The sequence below is a fragment of the Petromyzon marinus genome, chromosome 2 (assembly GCF_048934315.1).
Source record: "Petromyzon marinus isolate PM22_M1 ecotype Great Lakes invasive population chromosome 2, UKy_Petmar_22M1.pri1.0, whole genome shotgun sequence".
In the NCBI taxonomy this organism is placed as follows: Eukaryota; Metazoa; Chordata; class Hyperoartia; order Petromyzontiformes; family Petromyzontidae; genus Petromyzon; species Petromyzon marinus.
This window is the reverse complement of record NC_133668.1, coordinates 607,505-632,611: the sequence shown is the minus strand read 5'-3', so window position 1 is coordinate 632,611 and position 25,107 is coordinate 607,505. Positions and strand designations below refer to the sequence as shown.

The 25,107-nt window shown below is 51.0% G+C and overlaps 1 protein-coding gene across 2 annotated transcripts; it reads right to left on the bottom strand.

The window, feature by feature from the left end:
• Nucleotides 1-1,357: 1,357 nt before the first annotated feature.
• GRN (granulin precursor) lies at nucleotides 1,358-25,107 on the bottom strand. Of its 2 annotated transcripts, XM_032968478.2 has the most exons (13): nucleotides 24,952-25,107; nucleotides 14,369-14,509; nucleotides 12,691-12,828; nucleotides 12,271-12,354; nucleotides 11,568-11,792; nucleotides 11,076-11,309; nucleotides 9,362-9,595; nucleotides 7,655-7,888; nucleotides 6,924-7,157; nucleotides 6,078-6,311; nucleotides 5,197-5,430; nucleotides 4,068-4,328; nucleotides 1,358-2,965 (listed from the first exon to the last, which is right to left on the bottom strand). In XM_032968478.2, exons 2-13 carry the CDS (start codon nucleotides 14,507-14,509, stop codon nucleotides 2,813-2,815), a joined length of 2,406 nt encoding a protein of 801 aa, XP_032824369.2. In that variant the 5' UTR covers nucleotides 24,952-25,107; the 3' UTR covers nucleotides 1,358-2,812. The 2 variants fall into 2 exon arrangements, with proteins under 2 accessions (XP_032824369.2, XP_075924861.1); XM_076068746.1 differs by lacking the exon at nucleotides 6,078-6,311.

Here is a 25,107-nt window from a genome sequence, read left to right as displayed (position 1 = left end):
GACACGGCACGGACTCGCGCCAACTTGCAACGTGCTGCACACCATTCGCTCGCTCTCGAAAAAGAACGAACCGGAGGCTTCGAGGGGGTCCCAAAGACGAGTGGGGAAGGCAGCCGCGCGATGAGCCCACATCAACGATTGCCCCAGCTCTGCAGTGCTCTATACATGAAGGTGTTATCGGCCAATTCATGGAGAGTTTACGTCGGAGGTGACCAGGGGAAACCCCAAACGGGCGAGGGGGCACGACCATCCCATACAGAAGGAGCACGTGGAGTCCGCAGTTTTGCTGTACTCGCTTCTCCTGGCGATCCAGAGTTATGGCTAATCTTCGACGCCCACGGGGAGTTTCGCAACATCTGTACGGTCCACCGACCCTCGTCTCCACAGTGCTGGGGGGGGGGGGGGGTAACGGGCCTGTGTTGGCTGCTTTCAAGTTGTTCTTTATGGGGAGTACGCGGTTTTTCATTTCATTGCCAAGTTCAGCTTTCCGGCCCGATGCGGACATTGTGCGCGAGCTTCCCATGACCTGAAGCGGGCCCCGCGCATAGCGGCCGCGTCCTGGTGTCAACGAGCACCCAGGAAGCGGCCACCCAGCAACGCAGCTGGACGAACGCTCCACCAGAGTCGTTCGGGCACTTCAAACCTCTGCAGTGGCCTTCAACGTGGAGGGTTTTTTTAAAATGCATTCAACCTTTGCATGTTCCGATTTAAAGCTTTCGTGAGAATATTAGTGTTATTTTATTTTATAAATGTATTATTTTATTCTCATTCTACGTGACTTTACCGAAAGAACCAAAGAAGACTTTGCATGTTCATTAACCCAGTCGTGCGATTTTCATGGTAATTATTTCAAAGCCAGTAAGTGTCTTAAAACATCAAGTCTGGCGATTGCGAGACGGTTTACACATGTCAACTCGTCGTTTTTAAAGTTGAATTTTACTGCTCGTCCACCGAGTGCATGACCTAGGGAAGGCCACTTATTGACGCGACACCTCGCTCACGTTTTACCCGAGCGTGGAGCGAGTGGCCGAGTTGGACGGTAAAGACAACGGCAAGATGCTGCCGCTGTCGCCCTGTCACCCAATGGGTAGCGAGGGCGACATCATCAGTAGCCAATGGCTCGCTCAGTCTCACGATGTTCACATGCGACACCTGCTCCCAGCAGAGCCTGTGCCCTTCACACAGTGCGACAACCTCACGAGATTCGACCGACGTCAACGTGGCCGCGTATTTCCATTCCGTGCACAGAATCGTGAGCAAATTCCACGCGTGACCGATAGAATATTCATCCATGGCAAACGGCGGCACGCTTTTAAAGTCCCACGTTCTGCAAGGGTTAGAAAAACTCCAAACTACATTTTGTTCTGTGTGCAACAAATGTTTATTCGTCTAAATCCTCCAGTGTAGGGAACCTCTTCAGAATCACGGAATTCCTCCAAACAACAACTCTTCAATCTCGTCGCGGCTCATAGGTCGCAGCCATTGCGCTTACACAAGCATAACTTACCTGCAGAAATTAACGTTCAATAAAGTTTGTATTTTTTTTACATTACCAATGCTGCAATGTTTTGATGATGTTTTTGCCTTCCAGGGCCTAGTCCTATTTTTAAATGCAGTCTACTTCCAGGATGTGGCATAGCACAGATGTTTATTATCAAAGCATGTTAATTATTTGATTAAGAATATTAGCGCAATGTTGTTCATCAGCAGAACGTGTAGACAACCATTGTACGCCATACTTATGTTCACAATCATACTAGATTAGAAAAAGTTTTGCTGGCTGGCATCCTGGCGCAAGTGCCACGCGTGGTGGCGACGTCACTGCGCACATCTGCGCGATGACGTCACCCGCATCCCCGCGGCTTTGAGCCGGTTCGTGCGCCGCGCTGACTTCAAGCCTCCCCGCCACCCTCCACCCCGGCCGTGCGTCCAGCGCAAATGTGATAGAGGAGAGAAACAGAGAAGTGGGGAGGGAGATAGCGGAGGGAGGAAGAGACGGAGAGGTGTAGAGCGAGTAGAAGGACGAGGGGGGGGAAGAGTGAGCGGGCGTGAAATGGACAGAGAGCTAAAAACAAAGAGTGAGGGAATGGGACAAGCAGTGGGAGGGAGGATTAGGGAGAGGCAAGAGAGAGATTGAGATGAGAAGGGGAGAGGTGGGAATAAGGAGAGTGAGAGGTGAGAGAAATAGGGAGAGATGGGGGGGTGGAAGTGGGTGGGACAGTGGATGGAAGAGAAGAACAGACAGGAAGGGAGAGGTAAAGGAGGGGACAGGGATAGAGGAATCGGGATATACGTTGGGATGTACGGCACAGACAACAAGAGACAGGTGGAGAGAGACAGGGCTCTATGGAAGATAAAAAGTTTTGCTGGCTGGCTGGGAGAGATGGTCACGCCGTAAGGACGTGCACGGGTTGCTCATGCTATTTAAAAAAAAAACCAATTAGCAGGCTTTTTAAAAATTGTAAACATTAAAATAACACATTTGTGCTATAAAACCTCACACACATTTTTTTTTCTCAAATAATCATCGTGATTTTTCTGTACAGCCAAATAGGTTTTTGATTGTACAAGGTGTTAGCGGTACGGACATCACACACCCGCTCACAAAACGCTCCACACACAAACAACCCTTCACCATCAAATCAAGCTAGCGAACACAAAGACAATTCAGGAGCCACACTCCGACAGCAACGCACACTTCTTTTGCCAGACACGAGATTGCCTCCCGTGGTCGGAATGCATCTGCCAAGCACACAACAGACAACGCTCTCCGTGCGAACAGACTACGCACGCTCGCCCGATTCGGTGGGCATTACAGCAGGTCAAAGACCTGAGCGGGCCTGGCCTTGGCAGGGGCTTTGGGGGCCCAGGTGAGGAAATGGGGCTTCTTGATGCAGCTCGCCTGTGCCAGGTCACACGTGTAACCGCTCGGGCAGCAGTGCACAAAGTCGCTGCAGCAGGTGGCCTGCAAATGGCAAAGGCGCATTCGGAATTTTTAAAATTAAAACGCATTTGATCGTCGTCGCCGCCATACAGAGCCACAAACCGCGACAGGATCGGTGCAAAATAATTCTCTCTGCAGCCGAGCACGTGGCAGTGAAGCCACGACATCGCCTGCGGATCAGCAATCCGTATATTACAAGCAGACTTTAGACATGTAAATAGAAAAATCTATAACAGCATAAGACAGAGGAGATGTCACATGCTAAGGGCACTGGAACCGCAACGGGTGCCCGAAGCACACGATGTCAGGAACCACATTTTCAACCCCAGCGACCCCCAGTCAGCAGCAGGACAGCAATTTGTGCTTTTGCCGACACTCAGAAGCACCCCCAGCACGCGAGCGAGGTTGGCGCCAGCTACATCACTATTATTTTGCGACACGATTTTCAAACCAAGCGACGTTATTGTTCCACGTGAAACGCGCGTTGGGATTATTTGGCTGCTATAAATGTCCACGTCACGATAAGCCGCTGTTGTTGGGCCATCATGTGGCCAGGTCGCTTCTGAAAAATAACTAATAGCTCAGCGGGCTTTGCCTGGTAAAATAAAATAGTTTAGTTTTAGCGATTTTATTTTTATTGATTTGCGTACCCTTCCTAGACTTTGCACTCTTCTCGTTTTTGTCGAATTGTGTGTTGTTGTAGTAACTTTCTGACCTGCCCCTAATGGATATCTGTGAAAAAGAGCTTCATAGCTCATCGGATTCCTCCCCGTCTCCACAGCGACCCAACGTTCCAATTTCTGAACTTTTACATCAACGACCCTCACATGTAAAAAAAAAACATTTTTAAAAAGTGGGCAGCGTGCATTGTTGTGTGCGTCGTTGGGCCCGCTACACAACGTTAAGCGCCGTGGCGTACGCGGCCGTCGCCGCACGGCGGCAGTCGCCTGCGACGCAAGATGAAACCGAGCGCCGTTTTGCATCGAGGAATTTCGCCGCCGAGCAGCCCGACCCAAACAAAAAAACCGCGCCTCGCGTCACGCGCGGCTCGCGAAAACCCACGCGGCAAATAAGACAAAACGCCTCATCCGCGGAATGCGCTGCCCAAGTCGCTTGCCCTCACCAGCGGTAAGGGGCAGCAGCCCCACTGCCCCTGCGGGAGCTGGCAGCAGGTGGTGCCGTCGGGGCAGGCGTAGGCCGAGTCGCACCGCACGCTGCCCCCGCGCGCCGCGGCAGACGCGGGCAGCAGCGCGGTGAGACGCGTCCTGGCCGGAGTCTTGGAGCTCCAGGGCAGGGAGAGCTGCCCCTGGTCGCACGAGCCCGCCGGCACATTGCACGTCGTGCCTTCGGGGCAGCAGTGCTCGTGGTCGTCGCAGCAGACGGCCTTTAGGGGCGACATCGCGCGAGAGAGTTTTAAAACGGCGATGTCCTGCAAACTTAACGATGGCAAAGTGCGAGAGGCGAGCGCTGGAATTGCACACGGGATTGTGAAAGGAGCACATTTATCGGATAATTGGTCAAAAGGTCCGAGGTCTTCGCTAGCCGAGCCAATACACGCTTCACGGTTCCGATTCCGCCTCGATACGAGTAACGGCGGTGAGGCTGAGCCATAAAGCACCGTGTTGAGGCCTAGGTGCAGAGCACTGTGGACCCCAGGCCGTGCCTAGTATGACAACACAAATGTCAGTCACCATTGTTCTGGTGTCCGGTGCCTTGTACATTTGTTCACACAACCAATATTTTCATAACTTCATGTGGTGAAATATTACAGCGTTGGGAAATTATCCAATGATTAAGTTTGAGCGATGAAAAAGCCAGAGTAATATTTAAGGGATTTACATCTTGTAACTATTTGGTATTAGCTGTTGGATAACCAAATGGCTGGGCATGATGGCACACACCTGCAATCCAACCCTTTGGAAGCAAGGGACAGTGAATCGTCTAGATCCGATACTTGTTGATCTCTGTGAGATGACCACAATATGGGAGTACAGAACAAAGGCGTTGTGTATTCACGAGACCATGTGTGTGGACCTGGGAGTGTTGTTCTCTCGTGGGTGAGAGTTCTCTCCCTGTATACTCCGATATTCGATCTAACAAGGTTGAATATGTATGGTGCGAAAGAAGCTCAACATACTATACATTCAGACAAAATGGAATTGGCTAAACATCCAAATAGAGTATCCTCAAGATAAAGAGGATACTGTATCGAAATAAGCACGACTCAATTCCCAAGTAGACGCAGCACAAACCTTCACGAGAGGGCAGCAGCCCCAGTCTCCGGTTCCCGTCTTGCAGCACGTGGTTTGGTCAGGACAGCTGACCTGATCGTCGCACTTCACATCGTTGGGCTCTCCCGCCACTCTGAGGGCCGGCGTCTTGGTGCTCCAGGGCAGGCTGAGGGCACCTTTGTCGCACGTCTGCGCCGGCAGGTTACACGTGGTGCCTTGCGGGCAGCAGTGCTCGTGGTCGTCGCAGCACACGGCCTGCGAACGGGAGATGTCCCCGGGTTGCCGGAGTCGCTTCTCAAAATCGGCGACCAAGAGAGCGGTGGCCGATCCTCCAAAGCGCTGCCACCCACTCTGGTGCATCGCAATGGGATCCCCGATACACCAGAAAGCTGTGACCAACAATTACCCCGATTTTACTCTGTAATGTCCAAGCCATCTTTTTTCTGATGAGGGACGCTACTTTAATTATGCGATGATAAGCCTTGAAACATGGTAACGAGTTGTCCAATAAATGCAAAAAACACTCTTTAAAATCAACTCAGCCAAGTAAACAACTGTCCTGTTTATGTATTTTTTAGAAAAGTAAATAAATCCGAATGCAAAAAGTCAAAGGACCCGAGGGATGCACCATATTTTTAGTCACATTATTGCATCGATGGGCACGACCGAGACTCCGCCGTTTGCGCGGCCAGGTAGGCCTGAGCGTAGGCCTGACCATGTGCAACAATTAACTCGGCCTGAGCGCAGGCCCGACCATGTGCGCAGCCAGCTAGGCCCGACACTAAGGCTCTAACCAGAACGTCAGTGACCCACGTGCACCCTTACAACGGTGGATATCGCGGGAGACCGGATATCATTCCATCGGTCTCACACATCGCCCCGCGGCTTTCAGCGGTACTCACCTTCACGAGAGGGCAGCAGCCCCAATCTCCGCTGGGCATCTTGCAGCACGTGTCCCCGTCAGGACAGCTGAACTGATCGTCACAAATCACGACGTTGGGCTCTCCCGCCACTCTGAGGGCCGGCGTCTTGGTGCTCCAGGGCAGGCTGAGGGTGCCTTGATCGCACGTCTGCGCCGGCAGGTTACACGTGGTGCCTTGCGGGCAGCAGTGCTCGTGGTCGTCGCAGCACATGGCCTGCGAACGAGAGACGTCCCCGGGTTGCCGGAGTCGCTTCTCAAAATCGCTGACTAAGACAGCGGTGGCCGATCCTCCAAAGCGCTGCCACCCACTCTGGTGCATTGCAATGGGATCCCCGATACATCAGAAAGCCTAGACCAACAATTACCCGGATTTTACTCTGTAATGTCCAAGCAATTTTTTTTCTGATGAGGGACGCTACTTTGATTATGCGACAAGAAGCCTTAAAACCTGGTAACTAGTTGTCCAATAAATTAAAAAAATACTCTTTAAAATTAACTCGGCCAAGTAAACAACTGTCCTGTTTATGCATTTCTTAGAAAAGTAAATAAATCCAAATTCAAAAGTAAAAGGACCTCAGGGATTGCACCGTGTTTTTTTAGTCACATTATTGCATCGATGGGCACGACCGAGACTCCGCCGTTTGCGCGGCCAGGTAGGCCTGAGCGTAGGCCCGACCATGTGTGCAGCCAGCTAGGCCCGACACTAAGGCTCGAACCAGAACGTCAGAGTGACCCACGTGCACCCTCACAACGGTGGATATCGCGGGAGACCGGATATCATTCCATCGGTCTCACACATCGCCCCGCGGCTTTCAGCGGTACTCACCTTCACAAGAGGGCAGCAGCCCCAGTCTCCGCTCGGCAACTTGCAGCACGTGTTCCCGTCGGGACAGCTGAACTGATCGTCACAAATCACGACGTTCGGCTCTCCCGCCACTCTGAGGGCCGGAGTCTTGGTGCTCCAGGGCAGGCTGAGGGTGCCTTTGTCGCAGCGTTCAACTGGCAGGTTACACGTGGTGCCTTCCGGGCAGCAGTGCTGGTGGTCGTCGCAGCACACGGCCTGTGAAACGGGGGTCACAATCAAGCGAACAATAGAAAATCAAGCTTCTCTTCTCTGGACCTTATAAAAATGGATCCGCAGGAGAAAACAAATGACGCTGCCGAAGCAGGATGGCACGAATATGTTCCACGACGCAAAAATAAGAGCATTTAGTGTAACCAAGTTTCAATACTCTTACGCAAAATAAGTAGGCTTGACCAGTACACATCATCGCTGTAATGGATGATGGCCGGTGGTCAAGATTCCTGTTTCTGTGTCAGACAGAGCAGGGAACACACTAAGAGAATGTCTACCACGGAGATGGGAGTGCTCAGCTGGTGCGCAGATCAGCTGGTGCGCAGGCACTAGATGGATTGTGCCACCGCAGGACAGTGAGAGATGGTGGACTTGGGGAGGCCTTTATCGAACAGTGGATTTATTGTTGCAGATCATCGTCACCATCGTACCAAAATGAGCGTCAATTGTGAATGACACGCCTTCATTCAAACGTAACAAACCTTTGGCAGAGGGCAGCAGCCCCAATCTCCGCTGGGCATCTTGCAGCACGTGTTCCCGTCGGGACAGCTGGACTGATCGTCACAAATCACGACGTTGGGCTCTCCCGCCACTCTGAGGGCCGGCGTCTTGGTGCTCCAGGGGAGGCTGAGGGTGCCTTGATCGCACGTCTGCGCCGGCAGGTTACACGTGGTGCCTTGCGGGCAGCAGTGCTCGTGGTCGTCGCAGCACACGGCCTGCGAACGAGAGACGTCCCCGGGTTGCCGGAGTCGCAATCTCAAAATCGGCGACTCGGGTACTAGAGGAGCACGGCACGAATACATCCCCGGCGGTGGGTTAGCTAAAGGAGCAGCCCTGCAATCTCCTCGCGCCACTGCCGGTGGAAGGGCCTCCACTAGACGGGAGCCCTAGAGCCCCTATGGAGGGTACGAGGCCTCCTCTTCCTCGCCGACCAAACGTCGGACAAGGAGGTGCAAGCACCCGCGTCTTACTCCCCTCACAAGCAACCTGTAGAGGGCGATTTAAAGAACCGAACAGGAGCAGGTCTTTGACAGAGCTTTCTGGACACAAATGAACAAAAAAATGCAAAACCCAACAAATGATTTTGTCGATTGCTGCATCTGCAGTGGTGCACAAGCGCAATAACAAACTCGCACTGGTCAACAGCATGAAGACTTCTTCACAATTCTGGCAAATGGCCCGATGAAGCTGGTTGTAATCACCAAAGAAACGTCACAGTACTCAAATTGTAAATGCTGTAGGTTTACTCTCGAACACAACGGTGTGCTGCAGTAGAAACTAATAGGCACGTCTCGTTGACGTGAAAAACCTTACTAAATCGGCTGTGGTCGGATGGTGGTGGGGAAAACGACACGTTCATATTTACGCGATCCAACCCTAAAAGAAAAACCCTTTAATTATGATCAACAACACTCCCCCCCCCTTAAAACTATAACAAAAAAAATCGGCGACGTTTTTGGCAGTAGCTCTTCTTCAGAGCACCTACACAGAGGGGCCAGGCGAGCGGCAAAGTGGAGACTACGAGTTGGAGGCTGCACTTTGTTTAAACCATGGGGGCCTGATGAGGATTTTTTTTAAACATTTCGTGATGAGTAGCTTTCACACGGGCACATGAAGTTACCTAATAGTAGTTATTTAGTAGCTTATATTCAAAGTTAAATTATAAAATGTTGTTGGCACAAACAGAATCAGCAGAGATAGGGATGCTGGTTCAATCGAAATGGCTAGAATTATCTTCATGTAAACTGGAGCAAAGGTTAAGTGATTTAATGCTCAATGAAGATTTAAGTGGTGGTCATCTCCTGTTTGCAGCCGAGCCAGTAGTGGAAATTCCACATTCCTATGACAAATACAAGTCTATCCCTCGGGCAACCAGCGTCGACTTCCCCGCAAAGTGGGACCCTATTTTACAGACCCTGGAGAAATTATGGGCCGAGTCAACCCCCAATCAGGATGTGAACTCGCAACCTTCCGCTTACGAGTCGCTCGCTCTACCGCTGAACCACCGGAGTACAGCAACAACCGAAGAAACGGGCACCCCCGTGAACAACGTAGCCCTCTCCCATGGAGCAATGGACACCACAACATTGAACGACCCACGTGCACCCTTCCAGCAGTGGCAAGCGAGGGAAACCGGATATCATTCCATCGGTCTCGCCGATCGCCCCGCCGCTTGCAGCGGTACTCGCCTTCACAAGAGGGCAGCAGGCCCAGTCTCCCCCCGGCGTCTTGCAGCACGTGTTCCCGTCCGGACAGCTGGACTGATCGTCACAAATCACGACGTTGGGCTCTCCCGCCACTCTGAGGGCCGGCGTCTTGGTGCTCCAGGGGAGGCTGAGGGTGCCTTGATCGCACGTCTGCGCCGGCAGGTTACACGTGGTGCCTTGCGGGCAGCAGTGCTCGTGGTCGTCGCAGCACACGGCCTGCGAACGAGAGACGTCCCCGGGTTGCCGGAGTCGCAATCTCAAAATCGGCGACTCGGGTACTACAGGAGCACGGCACGAATACATCCCCGGCGGTGGGTTAGCTAAAGGAGCAGCCCTGCAATCTCCTGCTCGCGCCACTGCCGGTGGAAGGGCCTCCACTAGACGGGAGCCCTAGAGCCCCTATGGAGGGTAGGAGGTCTCCTCTTCCTTGCTGACCAAACGTCGGACAAGGAGGTACAAGCACCCGCGTCTTACTCCCCTCACAAGCAACCTGTAGAGGGCGATTTAAAGAACCGAACAGGAGCAGGTCTTTTACAGAGCTTTCTGGACACAAATGAACAAAAAAATGCAAAACCAAACAAATGATTTTGTCGATTGCTGCATCTGCAGTGGTGCACAAGCGCAATAACAAACTCGCACTCGTCAACAGCATGAAGACTTCTTCACAATTCTGGCAAATGGTCCGATGAAGCTAGTTGTAATCACCAAAGAAACGTCACAGTACTCAAATTGTAAATACTGTAGGTTTACTCTCCAACACAACGGTGTGCTGCAGTAGAAACTAATAGGCACGTCTCGTTGACGTGAAAAACCTTACTAAATCGGCTGTGGTCGGATGGTGGTGGGGAAACGACACGTTCATATTTACGCGATCCAACCCTAAAAGAAAAACCCTTTAATTATGATCAACAACACTCCCCCCCCCTTAAAACTATAACAAAAAAAATCGGCGACGTTTTTGGCAGTAGCTCTTCTTCAGAGCACCTACACAGAGGGGCCAGGCGAGCGGCAAAGTGGAGACTACGAGTTGGAGGATGCACTTTGTTTAAACCATGGAGGCCTGATGAGAATTTTTTTTAAACATTTCGTGATGAGTAGCTTTCACACGGGCACATGAAGTTACCTAATAGTAGTTATTTAGTAGCTTATATTCAAAGTTAAATTCTAAAATGTTGTTGGCACAAACAGAATCAGCAGAGATAGGGATGCTGGCTCAATCAAAATGGCTAGAATTATCTTCATGTAAACTGGAACAGCAAAGGTTACGTGATCTAATGCTCAATGAAGATTTAAGTGGTGGTCATCTCCTGTTTGCAGCCGAGCCAGTAGTGGAAATTCCACATTCCTATGACAAATACAAGTCTATCCCTCGGGCAACCAGCGTTGACTTCCCCGCAAAGTGGGACCATATCTTACAGACCCTGGAGAAATTATGGGCCGAGTCAACCCCCAATCAGGATGTGAACTCGCAACCTTCCGCTTGTGAGTCGCTCGCTCTACCGCTGAACCACCGGGGTACAGCAACAACCGAAGAAACGGGCACCCCCGTGAACAACGTAGCCCTCTCCCATGGAGCAATGGACACCACAACATTGAACGACCCACGCGTGCACCCTTCCAGCAGTGGCAAGCGAGGGAAACCGGATATCATTCCATCGGTCTCGCCGATCGCCCCGCCGCTTGCAGCGGTACTCGCCTTCACAAGAGGGCAGCAGGCCCAGTCTCCCCCCGGCGTCTTGCAGCAGGTGTTCCCGTCGGGACAGCCGACCAGATCGTCGCACTGCACATCGTTGGGCTCTCCCGTCATTCTGAGGGCCGGCGTCTTGGTGCTCCAGGGCAGGCTGAGGGCGGCATGGTTGCACGTCTGCGACGTCACGTTGCATATCGTGCCTTCTGGGCAGCAGTGCTCCTTATCGTCGCAGCACACGGCCTGTAAAATGGGGTCACAATCGACCAAAACAAAACATAAACGTGTGCAGGTCTTCCAAGGATCATCATTTCACCCACCATGTCCTTATCATTCACGCAAACACCTCTCTCTCCGTCCGATACGTTAGCTGGTCTCTACCACACGCACGTTGTTTGGCACGCTATCCAAACGAGCACGCGGTCAAACCTGAACACACAATGGAATGCAGTCACAGCACAATCGTAAAGAACTACGTGGCGGTATGTCACACACGCGCACCTTTGGAAGAGGGCAGCAGCCCCATTGGCCTGACGGGAGTATGCAACAGGTGTTCTGATCGGAGCAGCTGGTGAAGGCATCGCACTGCACGTCAGAAGCCGCCTGCTTGGAAGGGTACTTGCTCACCCACGGAATGGACAACTTGCCGTGAACGCACTTTCCAAGCTTCAAGTCACACATCGTGTTTTTTGGGCAGCAGTGCAGGTAGTCGCTGCAGCAGACAGCCTAAGCGAGGGTCGGGAAATCAACAACGAAATACAAAATTACTTGTAGATGCCACGTTGGCAGCGGTGCACAAGCACAAATAACACGAACTAACATTCATCAACAACACCGTAGCCTTGCAAAGAAAGATTATAAGAGGTGACATTTTGGGCAACAGCCCATCTTCATAGCACAATACCATGACACAGATGTGTAACTAACAAACCTAAGTCTATAGCAAGTTTAATTTGTATAGCCAGATGAGAACTCAAGAGTCCTGGATGATCTCATTTGCAGGAGTGACCCAAGTCACCGAAATGACAAAAGCAATGACGCAAACACAAACGGTGCAAGAACAGCCACGTGACACAACAAAACTAAAACCGCACGAACATAAATTCGACGATGAACAAAACAGATTTCTCGCAAGTGAAAGTTGCCTCGAGGCAAATGACTTTTAAAAGTGAAACGGCTTCGAATACAAACGCAGAGGACTCACGTCCTCCAGGGAGCAGCAGCCGTATTGTCCCGAGGCCAACGGGCAGCAGGTGGCGTCGTCCCCACACGACGTCCCGTCCGGACACTGCGGTGGTCGCACAGCGAGCGAGCGAGCGAGGCGCCAGCGCCACGGGGGGGAGAAAGCAAACAAGGCAACTGGTGAGGATTGAGAAAGGCCCCGACGATGCGGAATGGCAAAGTTCGTTTCACACCGCGTGTTCGGCAATGGCCTTTCCCATGAAAGCTGGAAGTGGACAAGATTCGCACATCGTGGTCATTCAAATATTTTTGTTATAAGCTTTGTTGAGAATACACTTTAACTAAAAGTAGTTTTAAAATCTGACAAAACAACCGTGCATTGCTGCAGCCTGGTTAAAATGTATTGTTAAAAAAGTGAAGCTCGTCGGAGTGAGTTTTGCACCTGCTTATTTCGTGGCGTAAACGTCGGCGTCTTCTCCAGCCAGGGCACGGATATTTTCCCCTTCTGGCACATCCCGTGGGCCAAATCGCAAACGGTCCCCGAAGGGCAGCAGTGCAGCCCGTCCGAGCAGCACACGGCCTGCACACCGCACCCCACGTCACTCCGAGCTAGCGGTCACCACACGTTCACACGCGCTACGTGGACGTACGGCCACGGGCCCTGCAGCGAACCACTGGGGTCTACGGTCCTCCATTAAAAGAGGTGCAGCAAAACTACAGCAACGCTCTCCCGAAACCCTCCGACATTGGAATTTAGCTCCCGAGCATATTGCCCATACCAAAGACTAGAACTAGACACGTATTAGCGCAGAAATCAAGATGCTGTTTTTATCCGATAGCACCGTGGCAATTAGGTTTACCATGATAGTCAACCACATCAGTTTATTTTTAAACGTGAAAACGAAACGTGCATTCTCTGCTTGTGGTTAGTGCATATCATACGGGTTTTAACAAAATATTTACGGTAAAGAACGTTCCCCTGCCCCCTATAAATTATCTATCAGTCAAATGTTTCCGTCTCCTTTGCATTAATTCTCATGTTACACGCCTCTTTTGTAGAGTTCTGCACGCCCCATTAGTGCAGTGGAAACATCAGGATGTTGTATGCCGTATAATTTACGTAACTCGTAAACATACAGTATCGCGTGTGCGATTCCACGCAAGTACTGCGAGTGCAGCAACGTATTCTAAATTAATTGACGCACCGTTACAGGCGGAATCGGGCAAGAATGACGCAAATACATTCTCTACGTAAATTATATGTGCATCGAATCGCTTACGCAGGAATCCATTCTTTTAGGCTATGAAAATTAGGCGACTAAAACGAAGGGGAAAAACCTTTGCGACGCTGAAGATGCGAGAACTGCTCGGGCCCCGAGGCCTGACAAACACGAGGACGGAAACACGTAGCTGGGTAGCCCAACCACAGCCTTCGCCCAAGTCAGATGAGGGTAACGTAATCTCATCGATCTGCTATTCTATTCGTATTACGCAACACTTGCATGACCCCTAAATCCGATTGTTTGGAATGGGTGGGTGGCGATGGTTATAGAGACTATAGGGGGTTTCCAGGCTGTGTGCACAAGACTGCATTGTTGTAAAGTTGTGCACACAACCCAAGGACGTGAAACCAGAGTTGGATTTTCGCCAAACCACGTGAAAACTGGCATGCAATATTTATACATGTGGTGCTGTGCACTGTCATTGGTGATGGGCAGAATTATACCATCAACTCACTCCCCACTCATCATCCCACTCCTCACTTCCTCCACATCAACACTTAAAAACGTATCCACGTTGATCCTCGGTGCTTTCCACCCTGCCAGATTTCCCCTGCCCCCATTTGGCTTCCGACAGGGCGGCACTTTGACAGGTTTTGTGACGCGATTTAGCGCCCTGTAAATCCAAGTCGTTGTGCTTGTACACTTGGATTAATCGTGGGCGGTTAGAACTCCCGATTCGAAGGTAGGATCTCAGTCAGCGGGTGCCGGCTCGGCGCCTCTCGCTCCCCGGGCCACCCGGGCCTCCTCCCGTCACCGTCTGCAGAGCGCAACAACAACAAAACTGCCAGGTTGGGCTTCTTCGTGCGTCGGCGGCCTCGTTGGTTGTGTCGAGCGTACCGCGGGCAGGGGGCAGCAGCCGTATCCCTGCTCGGCGGACAAGCAGCACGTGTTGCCGTCGGGGCACTGCTGTCCGTCGGGGCACATGATGCTGCCGGCCACGGCAGTCAGCAGCGCGGCCACGACCGCCGGACGCATCATCTGCACCCGGGGGGAGAGAGGGTGAACGGGTGAACAGGCGAAGATCCCCGCGCGTGGCCTTCATCAAACCGTGGAGACAAGTGCCGTTATGGCGAGTAGCGCCTGCGCGGGCTGGCACGGCGCACGAGGAGGTGGGTGGCCAGCAACGCGCTCGGCCGCCTTCGTCCCCCGTGGTGATGTTTACACACCGCACCAGGTACTCATTTAAGGCCGAGTCGACCTAGGGGAGGCCCACGACTGGTTAAGATAATCGTCACCGACGCTATCCGTGAGCGAGAATCGAGCGCTGGTTGCCAGGTCCAGTGCGTAGTGCCGAATCGCTGCACCACCGCTCCCCCCCCACAAAACACACAAAGCACGCATGACTCGCCATGGCAGCACAGAGATGCATTCATTGTTTAAAAGTCGTCGAGACTGGCCAGGCCAATGACTCCTGCCTTCATGAAATGAGCAAGAACCACCGGTGCGGAGATGCACGTTTAAAAATTCAAATGTAAATCTGCTCCCTCAGGATGAAGGTTTCCCTCGTGACAAGCCAAGCGAGAGCGTTTCCAGACGGGCTCCTCTTGCCCCCAGTGATTGTTTGTGATATGCACAGGACCGTGATCAGTCCTACAGCGGCACTGTCGACGGGACTAAGAGGAGCGGGGCACATCAACAGTGGCAGAATGGCGACTCCGTGCACACCACACAGGAAGCCCATGGAGCTGTGCACTTTGAAATCATCTCGATTGAAAACCTATTTCTTTAAAACTGCTTTTTGCGTTTAGCTTGTTGTCTTTGGTTGGCTACGTACGGTGCGAAAGAAGTTCAACATACATACATACGTGTGCGTGTGTATGAAAGGCGAGGCTGACGTGAATATTAAAACTACATGGTAATCCAGTGTCCTAGCTTTGCCTTCTGAGTTACAAAGGTGACCTGGTGATTCTACCAAGACGTTCAAAACAATCCAATGTCCGAAAACAATCATCAGACCTCACTCTACTCGTTTTTCTAGCTGTGCAAACACTGTCGGTCTATTTTAATACAAAACACGCATTTCCAGAAACTAGATTGAACCAATTTAACGTCTTGCTGTAGATATACGATGTGGTATGAGTTTTCGAGAGGGGGGCTGGGGCGTGGTGGGGGGAGAAAGTCCTTCGAGCCCTGCTCACGACGGCCAGCTGGGAGCGCAGAGACGGTGCCCAAAAGGGGCTTTCCACAGACCCCATGGGTGTACAGTGAAGCGTTTCGACGACAAAATCTACATTGAGCATCCGCGATTTCCTGCTCAAGCGAGCATCCAGGCGGTGCTCATCTCCTGTTTACAGCCTTGAGCATGTGGTGGAAGTTCCGCATTACCATGGCAGGGGCGAGTATGGATATGTCACAGCATTTTAATAAAATGCATTAGTGTGTATGAAGAACAATACGATGTATCAATAATATACATTACCCCCGTATACACTATTATATAGTTACAACAGTTGTGGACAGCGCACAGCAGATCGTCGTGGCGAGGAGGAGCCCTCCGCCCCCCCCCTGTCCCCCCTCCACCGGCTCCCGATCCAATCCCAGAAGAACCGCAAGAACCTCCACTCGCAGCGGGCCCCCCCACGCCGACCATCGCTCAGCCTCGTCCACCTCGTCCGCCCAGCCCTCCGTGCTCTCGACTCCCTGCCAACCCCCCCCCCCCCGTCCTGGTCCGGCTCGAGACATTTCCCTTTATCCGCTGCCTGTGGACTGGGCGTCTGCCTCGCGTTCGGTTTAGAAGCTAAATAATATACGTGCCTCCTTTGCCTAGCATGTGGTCTCACTCAGCAAATATAAACACACGTCGACATTATACTCTACCGAAACTAGCGTAGTTGCGTCTGTATGTACGTTGAACTTCTTTCGCACGGTACGTAGCAGACCGTGCTAATCGGAAGTGCAGGGGGAAGGACAACAAACTAAACACAAAGCAGTTCTGCGACAAGCTTGAACGAGCTGCAGCTGGCCGTGAAAATAGGGTCACAATAAGGGCCAGATTTGAGAATGCCGTGCAACGATAGCTTGGCAAACATCAAACACAGTACCGCCATTACCAAATTCTCAACAATGACAGAGCATTGAATGACTTTTACTACACCATTAACCTACATTCTCCACCAACTTGCATGACTTCGTATGGACAGGCAAGGTGCATGTGTGTTAGAGAGCAAACTATTCCAATTATAGTACACAAATTACAGTTCAGCATAGGAATTTGCTACGGTTATATTTATGCTAAATCAGCACAAAATGCTTTTCAATAACTAATTTGAATAATGCATTCAGTTTTCTTTACCAGACAAATATTATCCCATTTTGGTTGGACAAATCTGTAGTTTACAGCCTTGAGCCATGCTAACTCACTGGGCCTCACCAAAATGTCGATGCATCCAGCCCGGTGACTCAGCGGTAGAGCGAGCAGTTGACAATCAGGAGGTATTACTATGGCAGGGGGTAGCGAGTTAAAAACCGGGTCGGAGCATCCACTCGGGACAATCATCCTTCCCGGGGTTGATAAAACCAGTACCATGGTTTGGAGAAAACGCGCAGCCGAGATAACAATACGGAACTTCCACCGCTGGCTCAGGGCTGCGAGCGGCAAGTGCATTTCAAGGGAATAAAAAGTATGCGAGAAGATATAAAAATGTGTTTTTACATTTTTATACAAGACGTAAAACAGACCGGCCGCACCGCATTTTTGAAAGCGGGGCACAATGATGGAGACCTTTCAGATTTCATTTCCGTTGACCACTGAACAGAAAATGGATAATGGAGACAAAATACGCGTGCAAAAGTGTGCCCCGTGAGGACGTGCGAGAGAATCGAGGCCGAGCAAAAGGTGCATCTCAATCAAATCACCAACCACCAAATTCCTTTTTCCAAAAAAAACACAAGTCGAGCAGCAGCATGTGATCATCACGCGTAGGGGTATCAGCCACGTCACATCGTGCTTCTGCGTGCGCCTGCTTATGCAACTCGCATAAGCCACCGCTCGCATTACTTCCTCTTGTAACTAAAAAAAGGCAGAAGTGGGTTTTTATCTTCCACGAAATACAAATTAGATCGACCGATAATGTTACAAATAGCATGAGTCTAATATAGCACGAGTCTAAAATAGCAAGAGTGATTGGAGAATCCAACGACCTGGTTCTTAATCAGAATGTTTTGAACTATGGCATACACGGGCGTGCTGATCACGCTGGGGGTACCAGCGTGCAGCTCTGACGTATGTCACACACAGCCAAGTGCCGTTTTCCTATCTCATTGCCGGGCCTGCCCCTGACAACGGAGGCAAGCAATGGTCGACTTTTTCATGAAGCCGAATTGCTGAACCCAACACCGCGGGAACATTCTGCACACAACGTGAAAATGGCCGTACGAGTCACCTGAGGTTGGCGCATTGTGAACCGGTGACTTTCAGGCGCTGCTTGAATTATAAATAAGGTCAACAATATTTTTACCCTCATCGGACAGGCGGCGTTCACCTGACCCTCCGCCTTTCGAGACGTTATCACGCACCGCGGTGCGGGGCGGCCAAGCGTGGAACTACACCGCACCTGGCAGAGCAGGTTGGGAGTTGCGTGGTGCCCACGCACACAAGCGCGGCGGTGCGCGGATACTCCATTGCGGCGAACTATGATATGCGGCGCGATGGAGGCATCGTCCCCCGCTGGGTCAGGCCCGAGAAAGCTGTGCAAAAAATTGCGCCGGGTCGAACGAGGCTGCCCGTCACCAAAGCGCTTCGTGTCTGCTGGGGTCACAGCAAGGAAGCGTTTCAGATACACCCAGCAGAGCCTGCATGCACGATTGGTTCGCTCACCTCTGGAAAGCAGAACACGGGCCTGCCGCCAGTGCTGCACGAGCTGATGCCAATGGCGTAACGAGTCAACGTAACATTGTCAACCGTCCTGCAGCTGTGTCCTTCTTCCTCTTTCACATTTCATATCGGTCCAGTAAAAACGGGGTGAATAAGCAAGATGGATACGACCATGAAATAGCACGTATCATTTATACGAGTGATGTCTGGACGAACACGGGATTGAGGACAAGTCTGTATACAACATATGTAAGGGTTACGGTGTACGATTTATAAAGTATCAGTTGCCTACAACTGTTACTTTAAAGCTTTACTTTAAAGCTACACATTTACTACCATGCCCTTGGATCAACATTCCGAAAGGAGGGAGTTCACCCACACAGCTATATACTGCAGTCAGAAACCCCCGTGCGTTCACGCTGAGTGTACACCGAAAGATACAACCGGCAAGCCAACACTAATCCTGCCTAAGATACTACTACAGTCGTTGGTGCTGGACTTCACCCCGACAGCCGTACAGGCGGGCGAATACAGTGGTGCGTGCGGAAGAATACATCGGTATACGCGTGGGAGGATGCAGTGGCAAACCCATCAGTGGCATCACGCATAATGTGATCAGAGCTCCAACCGAAGGGCTTCAGATGGGTTTGGCCGTAGCCCAGTTCTGTACGCACAAGGAAAATTATAAGGCAATCATCTCTATTGTACGGTGTATCTAAAACATTTTCTAGTCCAGTACACACTTCCCCCGGCACATTAAGCAGCCCCCCCCCCTCCTGAACCTCCTAACTTTCGTTGCTCTCAGAAAGCCTCAACCTCTTCTCTATTTAGCCATCCTCCACCTTCCCCACGCCTCCTCCCTCCCCTCCCCTGACCCCTCAGTGCCTCCTCTATTGCGGCCACCCACTCCTTAGCCCTTGCGTGGCCCTGACATCTAAATTATTAGATTTTTATCACCGTTTTTTTAAACCGAGTTAAGCGCCTTGAGTGAAGTATAAAATAAATAAAACCTCTGGGACAAAGTGGCATGGTCATCTTTCAAAGTACTGTAGATTAATTTAGTAATTGTCATTATAGGGCATTGTTATTGCTTTTCTTAATCAGCTTCTAAATAACAAGCACTGCGAGATGAAAAAGGGATCTGAGATTCCCCCCCCATGCATCGTGGAAACTAACAAGTGAGCAACTTCTCTATTATTATTCATTTATAAACTTCCTAGGAATAAAATATTTCTACGAAACTGACGTTAACACGTACATCAGTTCCCACTCAATAATAATAATAATCTATAGCCCGTTGTCAACCCACTACTGAATTCATGAAGCCCTCCACCCCGTTCGGTTCACCATACTTCACCATGCTGGTCAGTGTGCATGAGTGAAGGGGTGCGAGCGGTGCAAGACTTCACCGATGTTGGCCGTGGTTGGGACTCACACTCGCGCCTCCGATTGCTCGGTCAGCATATGTACGGTGCAAAAGAAGTTCAACATACTTACTCGGGCGGCCGGGTACAATAGCGCAGTAAGAGAACCACAGCGCCACTATTCTCCCCCCTACCCTAACAGTTACTTGTGCCCCCAAATTTTATTTTTAAAACCCACAGCTTGTTATTGCAGGAATCGATTCTCACTTCACTACCGCACCATCAGAGCCAGTAAATGACCAAGCCACGTGACAGAGAAAGTGGAGAGGTGGATCAAGTGGGAAGATTTTTGCTGCGTTGCACTGCAGCAAAACAGGTATCGAGGTCACAGGGTTATAAGCAAAGGTTAGGTGGCCCAGAGTAAACACATGCAATGCCGAAAGTGATTGTAGTCTGCCTTGCTTACCTCTTATTGGAAAGCAAGATTGGCAGTATTACACAGCACAATGTAATTCTGACATGGAAATCAGATAACACTGCATTGTCGTAACTGTGGTAAATTTATTAAATAAACTTTATAAACTAAACTATTATCCATTTAGTAGACACTGTATTTCAGTAAATATTTATTTGGTAATTGGATAAGAGGAGATTGTACAACTGCCAAAGCTGATTACTCACGTGGCCTTACAGTAAAGCGAGTGGTGTTTTAAAGCAACGTGGCGCCGCGTGCTTATTTTTGCGTTCACAAATGTGCAACCTGCCATCATTATTCATCAATGGACATGACCAATCCACTGCTGGGCAAAGTCTTCCCTCAAGCGCTGGCCGTCGCTCGCGGGTCTTGTGATGCCACGACCCATCTTGCAACTCGGCACGTGGTCGGCTCGAGGGCTGTGCCATGGCTCTGGGCGCTACGCTGTGGGGGGAGGGTGATGCTCAACTTACAAAGTCTCACAATTGCCTCCTTCCCTCGGTTGCTAAATTCGCACCTCGTTTAACAAAAACAATGCCGAAAGTTGCACAAGTTAATAATTGATTCATCGTTAAATCCTGTCAATCTGTAATTTTTCTTACATCAATTCTGGCTTGGACATAAAAATGTAAAAAGTAATTTCAAACAGAAGGACCATTTTCTATGCACAACAGGACTGTTGGTGTTTTATTGGTGATGATAATTAATACCAATACCCGCCATTCATCACTAAGTCACATCACCACGGCGCCTGTGCCAGGCTAAGTGCACTTTGAGGCCATGTGAAGTGTCAAAGGCTCACTGACAGGTCTCAGGACAGACCCAGGTGCCATGGGTTGGCTGCCTGAGATGACCGGGAGATGCACACCAGCTGCACCCCCTACGGAGCCAACTTGCTCCATTTTATCCGCCCGGCGCTCCGCTCGTTGTTGTGAGCGTCGCTCCTCTGCCCTCCATTCTTGTTGGAGGGCGACTGCCTCCAACTGCCCAGGAGCTTCCTTCACAAGCCTCAACCACAGAGGTCAATCTCGACACCGTTGGTACCAGCCATTGGCAAGTCCGTTCAGCGCCACATTCTCCTGTACCGCATCAGTCCATCTCTTCTCTAGCCCGTGCCGCACCCATTTTGCCCCCTCTATCTGACCAAACAGAAGCTGCTTGGGCGTGCGGTGAGTGGGCTCTCCTGCTACATGACCCAGGCAAGGTAGGCTTGCCTGATGGAGGGGCTCACCAATGTGCCCGGATCGTTCAAAAATCTGTGTGCTCCTCACTCAATCAAGCCAGGTTAACTCTAGGATGGATCGTAGGTAGGCCAGCCTGAATGGTTAAAATCGGTGCCGATGTTCCTCCGAAGAGTCCGTGTGTCACAAGCGTAGAGAAGAGAGGGAATGACGGTGGCCAAGAAGACCCGGAGCTTCGCATGGAGCGAAAGGCCAGGTAGCTGTTATTGAACAGTTCGGGCTGAAACGACGCAGAGTTGGTGGGCAGTCCTCGACGTGGGTGGAGTAATAAACGGGCACAGCACACGGGAAGTGAACCTGACGTAGAGTAAGTAGTGTGCGCGTTGCAAGAATAAGTTTTACCCTGTCTGGCAATAAAACATCAGGTGTTAAGATGTTACAACACCAAACAGATACCTTTTGCAAGGAATTATGTCTGCATGAACCACACACAGTACTTGTGGTGAGCATGCAAACACAAGCATGCTCTGGTAGTTTCGTGCAGTCTTTGAAACTGATTGGCCACACCAGAGGCAACTTTCTTGACAGCCTAGTCTCAGTGTTAGGCCAGAGAACGCCAAAAGGCGAATAGCACAACGACAATGCCACTATCAGGACATTTGAGAGCTGGGGTGAGCAGCTACATCACTGACTGCCAGAGCATGTGCTGTGTTTGCATGTTCACCACAAGTATGTGTGGTTCATACAGACACCATTCATTGAAAAAAGGTTTCACTTTGGTTTTTTAACATATTAACACCGGTTTTGTTGCCCGAAAGGGTAAAACCTACTCTTATATATTGCTAGTGGCAATGGAGGGTGCCATGAAGTGTGGTGCTAGTGGTATATTATATATTATATTACAGAGTCAATGTTTCGTTGAGCACAGCGTGACCACGGCAGGGATGGTTGCTCACGTGACTTCCTTTACGATTCTCGTACCCACCGACATCACGTGATTAATCGATTCGCGGAATCGCCCCGTGTGTAACCCATTAACAAAACTCACGCTGCGGTCAATGCGTGGAATCGTTTGATCGGAAGAATCGACCATTTACGATTCAAGCAAAGTTTATTTTCCTTAAATTTTGATTTAAAGCTTTCGTGACTGCAGTAATTCATATTCTTAGTTCTTTCGGTAAAGTCACGTTGAAGGGAAACAACAAAATAATAATATATAAAACAATAAAAAATTCTCACGACGTTTCGACCATAACACAAACGGTCGTCTTCAGGTGTGTTACACACCTTTTTTTTAGTTTTCTGGAGAAAATGTCTCGGGCTGCCCGCAGCACAGACGGGGAACCACAGCGGGGAACCGCAGCGGGGAACCACAGACGGGGAACCACAGCACAGGCGGGGAACCACAGCACAGACGGGGAACCACAGCACAGACGGGGAACCACAGCACAGGCGGGGAACCACAGACGGGGAATCACAGCACAGACGAGGAACCACAGACGGTGAACCACAGCACAGACGGGGAACCACAGCACAGACGGGGAACCACAGCACAGACGGGGAACCACAGCGGGGAACCACAGCACAGACGGGGAACCACAGCGGGGAACCACAGTACAGACGGGGAACCACAGCACAGACGACGAACCACAGCACAGACGGGGAACCACAAGCACAGACGGGGAACCACAGCACAGACGGGGAACCACAGTACAGACGGGGAACCACAGCACAGACGAGGAACCACAGCACATACGAGGAACCACAGCGGGGAACCACAGCACAGACGGGGAACCACAGCACAGACGAGGAACCACAGCGGGGAACCACAGTACAGACGAGGAACCACAGACGGGGAACCACAGCACAGACGAGGAACCACAGCACAGACGGGGAACCACAGCACAGACGGGGAACCACAGCACAGACGAGGAACCACAGCACAGACGAGGAACCACAGCACAGACGAGGAACCACAGCACAGACGAGGAACCACAGCACAGACGGGGAACCACAGCACAGACGGGGAACCACAGCACAGACGGGGAACCACAGCACAGACGAGGAACCACAGCACAGACGAGGAACCACAGCACAGACGAGGAACCACAGCACAGACGAGGAACCACAGCACAGACGGGGAACCACAGCACAGACGGGGAACCACAGCACAGGCGGGGAACCACAGCACAGGCGGGGAACCACAGCACAGGCCGTGCACACAGGCGGCGACACCGTCAGCAGTACACGAGATTTGGTTTGATTCGCCAGAAAGACCGAGGCGGAACACATCCAGAGTACAACAACGGCAGCACAGGCGATGAAAATAATGAGAGCCACGGTCGGTGCAAATGACAGTGCAGACTACACAGGCAGTACATCATCTACAATACGGGGCAGTACATCATATACAATAAGGGCAGTACATCATATACAATAAGGGCAGTACATCATATACAATAAGGGCAGTACATCATATACAATACGGGCAGTGCATCATATACAATACAGGGCAGTACATCATATACAATACGGGGCAGTACATCGTATACAATACAGGGCAGTACATCATATACAATACGGGGCAGTACATCATATACAATACGGGGCAGTACATAAAATACAATAAGGGCAGTACATCATCTACAATAAGGGCAGTACATAATATACAATACAGGGCAGTACATCATATACAATACAGGGCAGTACATAAAATACAATAAGGGCAGTACATCATCTACAATAAGGGCAGTACATCATATACAATACAGGGCAGTACATCATATACAATAAGGGCAGTACATCATATACAATAAGGACAGTACATCATATACAATACGGGCAGTGCATCATATACAATAAGGGCAGTACATCATATACAATAAGGGCAGTACATCATACAATACGGGGCAGTACATCATCTACAATACGGGGCAGTACATCGTATACAATACGGGGCAGTACATAAAATACAATAAGGGCAGTACATAATATACAATAAGGGCAGTACATCATATACAATACGGGGCAGTACATCATATACAATACGGGCAGTACATAAAATACAAAGACCCCCCGTATAGCCTTCACAGACTGTAGGGGCAAGTGCTGTTAGCGAGCAGCACCTATGAAGGCCGGCACGGCACACGAGGAGGTGGGTGGCCAGAACCACGCACGGCCACCTTTGTCTCCTCAGTGGCGATGTTTTTACACATCGCACCAGGTACTCATTTTGAGGCCGAGTCGACCTAGGGGATGCCCAGGACCGGTTCAGATCATCGTCACCACCGGTGTTGGCCACGAGCAGAAAACGAACTGGGGTGGCCGGGTTCGTAGAACAGCGCACTAACCACTACACCAGCGCTCCCCACAGACACACAAACACAGCGCCAAACAAACACCCCCGACCCGCGTCTGTGCAGTGGCATCCTGAGTGTTGGCCGCGTCGCGTTCGACTCCACAATGGGGGGGGGGTGGAGGGGGTCACGACGAAACGTCGGTCAACATGGTCCGAGCCTCCCCCGCGGCGACTATCGCACGACAGGCCCGGCCGGGGTGAGGAAGGAACACGCCGTGTCGCCCCTTACCTTGGGAGACGTGAGGAGGGGGACAGTTTTTCAAGGCTCGACACCACCACGACGTCTTCCACTTGCCCTTGCTCGCCTGAAGCAGCCAGCCGGCCTTCTGCGTTGATGATATATACACGGTGGCCCTGCCCCCCGCCCCCACCATCAACCACCTCC